The sequence below is a fragment of the Amblyomma maculatum genome, chromosome 8 (genome assembly GCF_055883805.1).
Source record: "Amblyomma maculatum isolate TAMU_Amacu chromosome 8, ASM5588380v1, whole genome shotgun sequence".
Classification (NCBI taxonomy): Eukaryota; Metazoa; Arthropoda; class Arachnida; order Ixodida; family Ixodidae; genus Amblyomma; species Amblyomma maculatum.
In genome coordinates this window covers 119,592,937-119,606,090 of record NC_139351.1, presented here as the reverse complement: position 1 = coordinate 119,606,090, position 13,154 = coordinate 119,592,937, and the positions used below count along the sequence as shown (strand labels likewise).

At 41.3% G+C, this 13,154-nt stretch overlaps 1 protein-coding gene across 1 annotated transcript in view; it reads right to left on the bottom strand.

Annotated features, from left to right (window-relative positions):
• The window catches only part of LOC146182322 (tyrosine-protein phosphatase 69D-like), an 87,944-nt gene that overhangs the window by 14,849 nt on the left and 59,941 nt on the right, over positions 1–13,154 (bottom strand). Inside the window, exons 5-14 of the mRNA XM_084575929.1 lie at positions 12,289–12,582; positions 11,263–11,498; positions 10,594–10,663; positions 9,232–9,353; positions 8,109–8,328; positions 7,468–7,576; positions 6,278–6,424; positions 5,230–5,507; positions 3,638–3,749; positions 2,094–2,125 (exon numbers count right to left, since the gene is read on the bottom strand). Coding sequence (XP_084432055.1) covers positions 2,094–2,125; positions 3,638–3,749; positions 5,230–5,507; positions 6,278–6,424; positions 7,468–7,576; positions 8,109–8,328; positions 9,232–9,353; positions 10,594–10,663; positions 11,263–11,498; positions 12,289–12,582 — 1,620 coding nt within the window. The remainder of the gene's footprint in view (positions 1–2,093; positions 2,126–3,637; positions 3,750–5,229; positions 5,508–6,277; positions 6,425–7,467; positions 7,577–8,108; positions 8,329–9,231; positions 9,354–10,593; positions 10,664–11,262; positions 11,499–12,288; positions 12,583–13,154) is intronic.

Genomic DNA, 13,154 nt, shown 5'->3' with positions numbered 1-13,154 from the left:
TTATAGTTATGCAAAATGTGCGTGGCCATCGTCCCTTTGAAATATTTCAAGTCTTAACGAGCCGAGTGCAGGGTAAGAGTGAGCTCAACTGTTCGTGTGCTATTCCAGATCAACCATTTTAGCTGTTGCATGCACGAGGGATGCAATTAGTGATGTGTTTGTATAGCTTCGGAGGAGCAGAAACGATTAGTTTGGAAAAGCTGTGGGCTTCTTCGTTGAAGAAAGCATGATAGAACAGCTAGCCATGCAGTATAAGCAGAATCTGCTGGATAGTGGGTTTAGAGAGCATTCCTAGGTTCACAGAATATCAGTCATAGATGACTGAAGTGAATGAAGACTGTGAATCCAGTGCATGAAGTCATAAAGTATGTTTGTTCACTGTGTCAGGAGATGCAATATTAGAAGTTTAGTTTGTAATAAGCCCTAGAAATATTATATAATGCAACATACATAATATATTGTATCATATGATATGCAAAATATAAAAATGCCATTTATGAGAGGGTACAAAAATAGTTTGAGAATATAGGTGGTACCACTATGCAGTGTACCAATTTAGATCGCAAGCTGATGCTTAAAATCGAGTGCAGCTGGGAAGAAAAAGAAATGAATCAGTAGTGTGCCTTGAAGTCCCGGGCTTGTTATAATTAATGTATTAATGAACATGCACAGGGTAAGAATTTTTGGGAAACAGTCAGTACTAGTGCAGGAGGCCCAATCCCGAGCATACTCAAGCAAAAAGAAAGAACTCTTGCTTCTTTTAAGGAAACAACAAGACAGTAGGGTCCAGCAAGTTACCATACAAATGGGTGATATCAGAACTCGAGAGATAAATATGCTCAACCTTCGAAAATTCCTAATTTAATTACACTTTTACCCTCTAATGGCAACTACCAGTTACTGCAGTAACTGGCAGTTTGCTACGATTTTGCTAGTTTTGATCCTCGATAATCTGTGCTTACATACGCGCTTCTGTGTACAAATGAAGCGAGCGTGATGCAACACAAAGAAGAATCCGAAAACTGCAACATTTTGGTTCATCATCATCATCATCATCAGCCTGACTGTACCCACTGCAAGGCGAAGGCCTCTCCCATATTTCTCCAATTAACTCGGTTCTGTGCTAGCTGTATCCACTTGACCCCTGCGAACTTCTTAACCTCATCTGCCACCTAACTTTCTGCCGCCCCCTGCTACGCTTTCCTTCCCTTGGAATCCAGTTTGTTACCCTAAGCGACCATTGGTTATCCTCTCTTCATACTACATGTCCTGCCCATGCCCATTTCTTCTTCTTAATTTCCACTAGAATGTCAGTAACTTGAGTTATTTCTTTGACCTACTCTGCATGCTTCCTATCTCTTAATGTTACCCCTACCATTTTTCGTTCCATAGCCCTTCGAGTTGTCCTCAACTTAAGTAGAACCCTCTTGGTTAGCCTCCACGTTTCAGCCCCATTCACTGAGGGATAAATATCAGCAGAGGTGGCCTTGATGGCAATTTGTTCAATGAATGCTACAGAATGTAACCATCACTGTTTGTCTGTTTCCATTTTGCATTATGATATTTCTGCTTCACTTGTCCATGAAGCCATATCAGGTCTGGTCATAACACTTTCACTACATTTGCGCCTCACAACAGAAGTACTACCATCTACACCGATCACGAGAGAGCAACGACGCATGGCACAGGCAACACAGAACGAGAAGCACATGCACTGGTGATATGTGGTGATCATGTTAGTTATTTTGCAATGCTGATGGAAAGAGAGTCCATGCTTTCTAAGCGTTTTAGAAGAAACAAAAAGAATGAACAGGGAGTGAGTATATACCCCACAGGCAGTGCACACCCCAAAGGGAGTGTACACCCCTTGGGAGTGTACACTCCAAGGGGAGTGTACACGTTTTTGATATAGGAGGTTGGATTGCAGACAAGCAACATAGGAAAGTTTTCATCCACATGCAGTTAGCAACCACCGCCAGACAGGCAAGCCAGAGCATGCTTAGCAAAGAGCATGTGTTCACTTTTCGCTCGGGGAACATGGCCATTCTTCTGAATGGTTCTCCGAAGAAACGCGGTGAGACCCAGCCGCTCACCTTGGTCCTCATACAGCTGGCCATTTTTCTTCCTGTGGATGAAAAAGAGTTGGGAGCATGAGTGTCTAACGGCGGCCACACAGAAGTGCAAAAGTTGTGCATGTTAAAGGGACACTCGGAGAAATGCTTCACTACTTTAAATTTCAGTAAAATTCAACTGCTTTGACACAGTTCACATTTGAGAGGAAGTATAAAAGGTGAATTCATTGCTGAGAAATTTGGAGCTGGATGTTGGTGCAGTCTGACCTTAGAGGGCTTGGCGCCATTATTCATACTTAGCTTGTGAGTTAAAATGACTTCTTGTAATAGATCTCTGCATCCGGTGAAGGAGTTGTTGAAATTTCGCCTCTCTGGACTTTTAGAAACTGGTTCTACTTTGGCTTCTACCATGCTAGCACGGGGTGCAAACAATATGGATTTCCATATTGTTTGCAACTGTCATTGTTTCGATAACTCTTGCATTTTATTTGTTTCATTTCGTACCTTTCATAGCATTTAAAGTACTGTTTTTAGTGACTACACTGTCAAAATAATGCAAAGCACTCTGTCATGATAATACGGTAACCAGATTATATTGGTCAGCTTCAAGTTGTCTGAGGTGTCCCCTTGAGGCCAATATTGAGAGCTTCCCTATAAGACAGATACTATTTGTCTGGCAACAGAGCCAACACCCCAAACTACATCTCATCTTAGCAAGAACCTCGAACTAAGAAAGTACAAAAAGGTTTAGCACATTATTATGCAAGATTCTAGTATTGTAATTTTTATTTTTCTACTGAAGGTGTGCAAGTATGTGCTAGAAAGTGACTTGCAGCAGCAGAACTTTCAGCTTGACGTTTTGCCTTTCTGAAACAAACTGCATCACACGTGATGTCACTGACATGCACATGATGCATGGATCAAGGCATGTGGACCAAGAGAGCTTTGAAGACAGCACACCGAGTAAAGAACATGGCATATCACTCCATACTGTAGCCGTGAAGATCACTACGATGGTAAACTCAGCATATTTGGCAATATAAACCAGATTACATTCATGGTTCCCAAAAGCAAAATGATGCATATTTCAATATAGCTTCCAGTTCATCTTCAGTTAAGCTTTGATGAGGCAGCTCACAATGTCAAAGAAGCCTGTGCTCAAGATGCCAGTGATAACATTCTGTGTCCCTACCTTCCGAGAAGTTTGTGTCAATGGCTTCATGCATGAAACAGTCATAGAGTTTATGATTTACATTAAACTGTAGTGTAATGTGCAAGGCAACCCTTTACCATGTATAAGTGCTATGATTCAGATGCATACTCAATGCGGCCAGTACAAAGTGCTGCTTAGTTGCAGCTAAAATTGCAATCACTGTCATAACCATTGTTCCCATCAGTATGTGAGACAAATTCCCATATGACCGTTTTGAAAAAGACCATCAATTATCTCCTCTGTGCATCTGAATATTGGGCAATAAATCCTAGAACATCAACAAAAGTATATGCCGCTAAAGGTGACTGCAGCCAACCTACTAGTGACCCTACAAATATAGCGATGTTCTTACTTCATGATGCAGACAATGATGACCATCATCAAAGCCACCAGAACAAGGCCACAAATCACACCAAACACGATGGCAGCGGGGCTTTCGGCTGTGATGGTGTTTCGGTCTGTGCCTACATGAAGAAATAAAACAAAAAGAAAGTTATATATGAGCTGCGCAGCATATAACACATATGCATTTATGTTAGAATTCCTAAATTTTCTTTTATCTAAATGTTTATAAATTTGTGTACTACTTAAATCACTGTACCTTGCAAAGACAATCGAAAGTTGGAGGTTTAATGAAATTCGATGTGAACATTGCGAATAGTATATATTTGTTCTGCCCGTCCTAATCATAAATTTGCATATATTATAAAAAGAACAGTCTTCATATGCTTCTGTCCTTAAGAAGTATAGTTTACAGGTCACATTTCTGGACATGCTTTAGTCGCTTATGACCACCTTTTTCCTGCAAAACTAATAATATAAATAGAGCATAAATAACAACCAAGTAAACAGAGCTATATAAACCAAGTTTGAACATGTAGGAATTACATGTGGCAGTATTGCGCATGAGACAGTCAAGACCTCACGCAGTAGCTACGAATGATATGCGAAAACAAAACTGGCCTGACAGTTCAGCTCTTTGCAGTTTATATAAACCATCATCCCAAAGCTGTCTCTGAAACACTGTGACTAGCCGCTGCATGCCTGATAACAGTGGCAGGATGACATTTACCGTAGCGAGAAAGGTTTATCCCAAGAGCGAAACTGAAACTATGTTGCTGAGGTATATCTAGGTAACGGACGACTTCCGACTCTCGTCACACTCCGCCATTGCGCGCACGCCTATTCGGTGCATTTCAGGTTTGGAGAGGTATATTTGGGCAATTGCAGGCTTTGCGGAATTAATAGGATAGAATTAACGAGATTTTACTGCATATGCATAGCAGAAACATGACAATAAAAAACCGAAATTAGACGGGAATGGTGGAAACGTTGCGTACTCTTCAAATACCTATTCAAATAATGACATCTCATGATAAACACTACAGTAATAGGATCTTTGTTGCCCATCGGTGTTGCAGTAACAATGTTTTGCAGACTACACAGCCATTTATATTTGTTGGCCACACCCACATATACAGGTCCCTGCAACATCAAAGGGAACAAAGTTTGAGTATTCGCTCAAACTTTATACTCAATAATTATACAGTTTTCCAATTATTTTTCCTTCCAAAAGCATTTTCAATTTTGATAAAGAGACAACCAAAAATATGTCTTCGTGCAAACTCATCCTTTTCCACAATCGGGGGACTTGTACATTCACTGCAAAGTGCTAAAAAATGTTAAGGAAGGAGGGGATTCAGAAAGAAAACTGTGACATATACATATATACAAGTCCAACCTGCTTCTAAGGTATGTTCACTGTCACTTCTACATTCTCCCTTTTTGTATCCCACTATACTTCCAAGTATAGAAGCTGTGCTTGCATGACCAAATAAGTAAGGAAAAGAAATCTTGACTTAGGTAAGCTGCACGGCCATGCTGAGGGTTTCAGGCAGCTGTGAGGAAGGAAGGAATCAAACAAGTTAAGCTATGAGCCCTTACCTGTCTCTACGGGGGCAAAATACGGGCTCTGCTGAGACAGGAGTGTCCCATTTGAACCCCGAACGTGAACTTGAACAAAGCCGGTGTAGTTCGTGTTGGCGGCCAGCGTTCCATCACGCACATATTCGACTTCGACTGCAGGCGTAGGCGGCTCGGTGATGTTGAGGTCGGTGGCTCTCCGCTGCATGCGCGAGTCATCCGTGGTGCTTCTCACAGAGTCAGCAGAGCACACGTGGTTCCTTTCGTCACCAAGGATAACCTCTTCCACGAAATCCTCGCTTTGGGCAGAAAGAACAAGGAGCATGCTCAGGACGTCACACTTACATCTCGCAATTAACTGTCTTGCTGCAGCTGTTTTACAATTTAATGAATTGCTGACACCATAAATATCCTTATTGTCAGAAAACATATAAAAGCAATAGCGGGCTTTAATGACCTTCAGTGTGCATATGTATGTGTGTACTCACATGAGCGTGCAAATGACAAAAGCAAAAAAAAAAAAAAAGTCACTGCATGTACTTTTCGAACAGCACAATGTGAACTCTACAGAGCAAACCTTATAAATTAAAAAGAAAATGTAATATGGCCATAATAATCAGATGTAGCCAGTTATAAATGCTGCAAGTCAATAAGCTCTTTTTCAGCACAATATCCAAACAGAAGCTATGGATGTGACAAAAGCTGGAGATATCACAGCAAACAGAAAATAAGAATATGTGATGGCTGAAGCAAAATCAATTTTTGGTTTACCGAGACCCTTTGATACACTGTATCGAAAATTCGCAATTCTCCTGACCTAATACACCTAATACACACCATCTAAGGTCCTAAGATATCCTAAAAAGTATGCAAAGAATTCATCATGTTTATTGTGAAAGGACCACAATATAGGTACTAAGAAAAAAATTACATGGATCCCAGCAAAATCTTAGTATTATTCATCAATGAATCCACTGTTGCTGCTTAGCTCTAATAATCAGCCTAACTACGTGAGAGGTAAGTGCACAGTTGTAACGACCACTAATAAGTCTGCCGACATGCACAATACCTGCTGATAGCCTCGGCAATGTAGGCTCCGTTGCTGCTGACACGATGAACCTCGTGGTACGAAGTGATGTTCAGCTGTCGCTGATCCTTAGGCAAAGACTCGAGTGTCTCTCCACGTGCAAGCTTCACCACAATCACCCTATAACATCTGCAAGAAGGAGTCGCAATCAAAAGTTGAATGTTCAGCCATTAGAAAGAAAGAATATTAGCAGTAAGCAAGTATTATGTTTGCTTTTCTTGTTTGGGGATGTTCATCATGAAATGTGCAATGAAGGGTCACTAGAAAACAATGAAAAAGGTGAAGTGCACACCACTGAAAGCTCATATACGGCGTTGCTCAATATGAAAGGCAGCAATCAGTTTGCACAAAGATACGACTTTGTTATTTCTCTGCTAAAGTCGAAAGTAACTTTTGGATATTGTATGGCAATAAAAATTAAAGCAGGAAAAAGTGTTTGTCATGCATCATTACGGACTAATCATTCACTGAATGCTCAAACGTTGTTCGCTTTCATACTAAGCGACCCTGTACACGCATTAGGAAAATGTAAACAAATGCCCGTGTACTGTACAATGTGGGGTAATGTCCTCAGCCAATCGCCAGGTTTGAGAGATGTGCAAGGCTACTTGAAATAATTTCAAACCTGTAATTGCTCATGAACACTTCAGGAACAAAGGACTTATTTTAAGCTTTTAAAAAATAGCTCTCGCAGATTTGTGCCAGAAGAGCTAATGGCTTTACTCATTCCAATGCTAATATTCACTGAGGTGAACAAACAATGCCACACAGTAGAAAAGTCATAATCTTAGCTGGAACTGCAGCAAATCATCTTAATTAAGAATGCATGAATTGATGTGCTGGTTATATACATGTCTATTACATGATGTACACTGAGATAGAAAAACAATAGGCATGTCATGTAATACAAGAGATATAATAAGGTACGATTTCTTTCAGTATCAATTAGTCTTCCGATTTCAGTAATGCATAGATAAAATACAAGGCCACTGAACCAGTGTAGAAAAATCTGGCATTATAATCAAAACCATTTTTTCTAAACTTCTGGTGCAGTAATGACAAAGGAATCACCAATGGCTTCTTGCATCAAGGTTCCAGGAAGGTTGCAGCTAAGAGGTAGTAGTAAAAAAAATAAGGGCATGCAAGATGACTTTTTCAAGAAATATACTCACAGAATGTTCCCATTTCGCTCTGACACCCGCTTGAGATGAAGTTTGAGCTGCCTATGACGCTTTTCACGTTCCATTTTCTGGAGGTTGAATTTGGGCAGCTGAGCTGGTCCTGTGGAAAAAACGAAAAAAAAAAGAAAGAAAAGAAAAAGAACACTGAACAAATATGGCATATGATCGGTGCATTGATTTTGAACTCCAGCTGTTATTTGAGAGAAGCCCTCACACATTATGCAACTTCAAATGACCCTGAATGTTTCAGAAATGAATGGTTTCTGTAGAGCGCTTATACATCACCAGGACAGATTGGTGAAGTAGATTATCAGTGGAATGACTATTTAATGAACTAGAGTGACCTTTAATTAATTTTTGCAACACAGGATTGTCATATTGCAGTGGTATAATAAGTTCATCATTTTTCACCTGTCTATATATTAGTAAGCTCAAAGAGTGACGATGTATGAAGAGCGTTCAGTCTTTTTTTTGTTATGTTACACAAAGAAGCATTTACTATGTTTAATATCAAACTAAACTGAGTCTACATCTGAACATATGTCTGTCTCACTCATTTGCTGCAGTCGCCTAAATTTCTCAATAAAAGGGGTGCAAATAAAGCCCAGTATTAATTATTTCTGAGTGCATACCTATAGCAGGAGACGTGCATGTAGAGCGTGCTGTGACGCCACTCAGGTTCCCGCAGCCGGCCTTGTTGACGGTGCAGATGCGTACGGTGTAGTTAGTGTTGGGCTTGATGGTGATGGTGTACTTGAGTGTGGTCGAGTTGACCTCGTGGGGCTCCTTGAGCCGCTCGGTGTCAAACACACCTGTCTCACGCCGGAAAAATGCATGCCCTTCCAAAAGGACCTGGCAAACAGGAGTATGAAAGAAACTGTAACGCCATTTGTGAACATTGTCAGAGTTATGAGGCAAAAAAAAGATATGAAGAAGCTGTAGTCCATCGGGCCCTTGAGAAAAAACTAAAAAGGAACCTGCATGGATTTAAAGTGCAACAAAGCCAATTGACATATATTTTTTATTCTCTTGGATTACGCACGCATAACTCTTGAATAGGAATCATACAATCATTTACGAGCTATTTTGCAAGCCATATAGGCTGATGATGTTACAACATTTTTAACATATAGCACATAACTTATAAAATTTGGTCACGTGAATAATTTGTTATCACAAAGACAGTAAATTTCGAATATCATAACTTTACACTATCCCAGGAGTCAGAGTAAAAGGTGTTAAAAAATAGTAAAAGTCTTCATGTTTACATGATGTAGGTTCCGTTCCTAACATATCTACAAAATGCAGCAGCACCATAAGTTAATCTTCAAGCTTACTTTATTCAGAGTACTCCATCATCTCTGCATTCATAAGCTTTTGGTTCTGCTAGCTGGCCTCCAGGTAGGCACGCCTATTTGGTGTGTACGACTAATTGTCCAATCTTCACGGTGGCAAAATGTTTCTCTTGGCCTTGCCATCAGGTTTATCTACACTGCATCTAAACCCATTATATAGCCATCTTGCGAGAAAATATTCTGACATTTCAGCATCAACAGTGGCAGCAAAGGAGGGAGCAAAGGAGGGAGCAAAGGCAAGCGTGCTTTAACAGTGAAATGCTGTCAGGTGTCTCTCTAGCAAAAATCAATCATTGCCACACTGCAATAATCAGAGACGAGCATTCTCAATAAAACATGCAGCAGATCAAGCTTCAACAAAGGCACAACTCGAGGAGAACTGGAAAACGGTGTGGCCTACCTTGTAGCCAAGAATGGTGCCACGAGCGTCCTCGGGTGGGTGCCAAGTGATGATGCCATAAGTCATGTTCATCTCCGTGTTCGCAAAGCAGTACATGGTCACATTTTGTGGTGCGCCAGCCACTGTGAAAAGGTTGCACATTGGAGATTTACGCCATGAAGAGAGAATACGCTGCTAATGTAGCGATTGCCAGTATTTTGGAAGGGGACTCGAGATTGCCAACTTTCCACGACAAGAAACGTCATTTCAGTGTCAGTCGGTAGTGCCGAAATTCAGTAATAAAAAAATATAAAGAATATGCGTATTCTCTAATACAAAATGATGATTTCACTCAAGAATTAAGAATAACCTATTTATTGGTGAAAATATTTTATTCAGCACTGATTTTTGAGTCATCCTACAATGAAAAAAAAATGGCGCCACTTTTTACATGCGGCAAAGTTTCATACATTTGGCGCCAATGCTAAAATCACGTGTCTGACCATGAATGGTCGGTTTTCTATTACTGTACTATGTAAATATATTTTTTTTTCTTTTAAGATTAATGTAGTCAGCTGGGGTTAATTTGAAGATAGCATCCAAAGAGGAATGGCAGATTTTTCTAACACATACATTGCACAAAACTGAAAGCATGGAATATAGAGCAATACACGTTTACAGCATCTTGAACTTATGCTAGTAAGTGCAAGCTTATACACAATAATATTTTAGAGCTACTGAGGTAAAATACAATGTCATATACGTAGAGCGCTAGTCATATATGGAAAAATTGTGTAACCTGAAACTCTTCAGTTTACGCTGTGGCATTCATACTGCACCCCATGACTCAGTGGAAGTTTTTAGTCAGGCACGGCGATGACTGTACGAAGTGATAAAAGAAACTTCAAGAGCTCATTCACTGCAACCGAAACTTGTAATGAGGCAGTTCTTGTTTTCTTCGTTTGCCATCATTTGCCTGGGCATTTGCTCTTCAAATATTTTTCCTGCCCTTCATGTATTGCATATACGGATGTGCAACCCCTCAATCAGTGCTTTCAGGGACAGCATAAACAAGCATCGAAACAAAAGCAGAAGAGGTGCTCTACACATATTGAAGCTTCAGAACCCACCTTGACTTTAGTTTCGACCCTTAAGTCATGGTGCAGATAGTGAAATGAAATCTATGAGGCTCACCCCATACCGTAGATATTCAAAGTTATGCACCTGATGTGTGTATTTGATACATGCGTGGCAACTCTCCAAGCATAAAGGGGCAATTTAGTTGCCCAAAGCGTGCCTAGAAGTTAAGATTGCTATACTAGTGCCATTATAATTTTTTAACAAAAGTAGAGAAGGCAAAAAAGGAACTGCCAATACACTTACTTCCGTCGGCTGTGCTGACATCCAGTTGCTCAGACCAGTTTCCACAGCCAATGATGTTGCATGCACGCATCTGAAGCAAGGAGAAAAACCACCGCAACATGCTCACACACATCTGAACACAGAAGTTCATTCTAAACAGGGTTGCTAGAGTTTATTTTACAAGCACAAAGTGAATGAAAAGTGAAAAGTGTTTTCAATTTCTAGCTAATTCGTTAGGGGAGGTGCCTACTGTGACGTGTAGCAATTATTACAAAAGCTAAACATTTCGACGATTTGCCTGTCTGGTTGGGTTGATAACTAAGTGAAACTTGAAATTTCTCCAACCATCACTTTATTATTTTGCAAAAACCCGATGTTTCGGAGCTGGCTCATTTCACTTAGCAATTATTACCACTGCAATTTCTATAGATGAGCCTATAGTGCTGTGGTGGCTTAGTGGCTTGAGCAATTCATGCTAGTATGCAAGCAGTGCTAGGTGTGCTCCCAAGTGTACCCACTAGCTTTCCAACAACTACAAGTTTTCTCCTCATCTGGTGCTCAGCTTCTATGAGGTGGAATACTTAAGATAATGATTCTATGCACCAATCCACAAAGTACCCAGCAATGGTTCAATATTTTAGCATGATGGGACTGGTAGTCAATTCCCAATATGCTGCCAATATTGCTCACCTGAAAGATGTACTGTTCTCCCGGTGTGAGGCCCACATAGACGTACATGTGCTTGAGCCGATTCTGTGGCTCGGCCGAGAGCGTTGTCTGGTTGCGGTGTGTCTGGCCAGGACGATACAATTCCAGGTGGTACTGGCTGATGTTGGCCCCGTTGTCATGACTTGGCCTCCGCCACGCAAACACCAGAGTCTCATTGGTCGTTGCTAGTAGGTGCACTTGGCTTATTTTAGGTGGAACTAGGTGGAAAGATATGCAGCAGGTTTTCCTCCATTACTCTCTCTATGAATTTTCAAAAGATGTTCATTGTAGAATGAAAAAGTGTGCTGGTAATATGGTTTGTGAGGTGCCTCTACACCCGCAAGACCAACAAAACAGTATTTTGCTGGTACAACAGTGTAAAAACTGACCATGACTAGAAGGGTGCCGAAAAATGATGGCTGTATAGAGCGGTAAAAAAAATATGAGTGAAGAAGTCGTAATGATTCACAGTTTATTTTTCTACTTTTGTGAATGATGATAACTTGATGAAAAGAAAGCCTGAACTCGTGTCACAGAGCAGAATGAGAGGCTGGCATTGGTTCATTCAAAATGTTTTGACTGCTTTCATTGACTGTTTTCCGAATGAAATTTAGCAAGAAAGCAAATCTAGTTCTGTGATGCACAAAACAGCACAACTGATACAGCACCAAAACAAAGGTGCAGATATAGCGCGATGAGAAGAATATTGACAATTCAGCAAAGGTGGAATATTTCCACATACTGAAATGTGTGGCAGGGCTTCACGAAATGCACACAGGAATGATACAACAAAGTGTGACCTTGACCTACGTTGCGAGGAAAGACGAACTCATTTCGCTTTGTTTGCTGTGGCATACGTGTCTGCACAACACTTTTTTTTCTCTAAGAGAAACGAACCACAAACTAAGTCACGGCTGGCATGCAGTGCAGTAAATGAAGACTACATGGTCAAACAGTCTCCAGATGCCAAAAAAAAAAAAAAAAACGGCGCTCGGCGAAGCCACCTACCGTCAGGCGGCATTGTGATATTGCGCTGCTCCCAGGGCCCGTTGCCCACCGAGTTGACGGCGGCGAGCCGGAAGCCGTACGTGGCTCCCGGCGCCAGGTAGTGCACCAGGTAGGAGGTCATGTTGGGCGGCACGGCGTTGTGCACGTCCAGCCAGTCGGCCTCGGTGGAGTAGTTGCGCACCTGGAGGTGGTAGCGCGATACCGGCTGGTTGCCCGAGTGGCGCACGCGCCAGCTCAACTTCGCCGTGCGCGCGTCCTCGGCCTTCAGCGACGAGAGGTTCACTTCGGGGGGCTCTGCGATGAGAAGATCGAGAGAAGGGCAAGATGAGCGCTTGCTTCGTGGAAATAAGAGTGGCGGCATGGACTGGCGTGGTAGGCGACGACCGAGGGTAACTCCTTCCAACCTTTCGTCAGAGTAAAAACCGATTCTGGTACTTTGCTGACGTTTCTTGTTTGGTATAGCATAAAAAAAAAAAAAACCTTTTATTTTTGAGGAAATAGACCATCAAGACGCATTTGCCTCGTTTCGATTCAGACTTGTGACGTCATGATCAATAGCGAATCCGGGATCACGCCTTTGTTTTTCAAGCTGGCCACTGGGGTTGACACATCTCACTTTTCGGCCTATTTAGCTTAGAAAAAGTTCGTTAATTTATAGTAAAAATAGACTCTGCAATCAAAAGGCAATAATCTAAAGGCAGAGACTTCTTCAAAGGGGTCATGAAGTTGCAATGCAGATACAAAAGAAAAAGGAGGAGAACAGTTGTCTATATCCGTAGCCCCAAAACAAGCTAGGAAAAACAATTATGACCCCGCTGCAAGCTTGGGGGCTCGCCTTCGAGATAGAGGCTACAATCGGGTAGGCG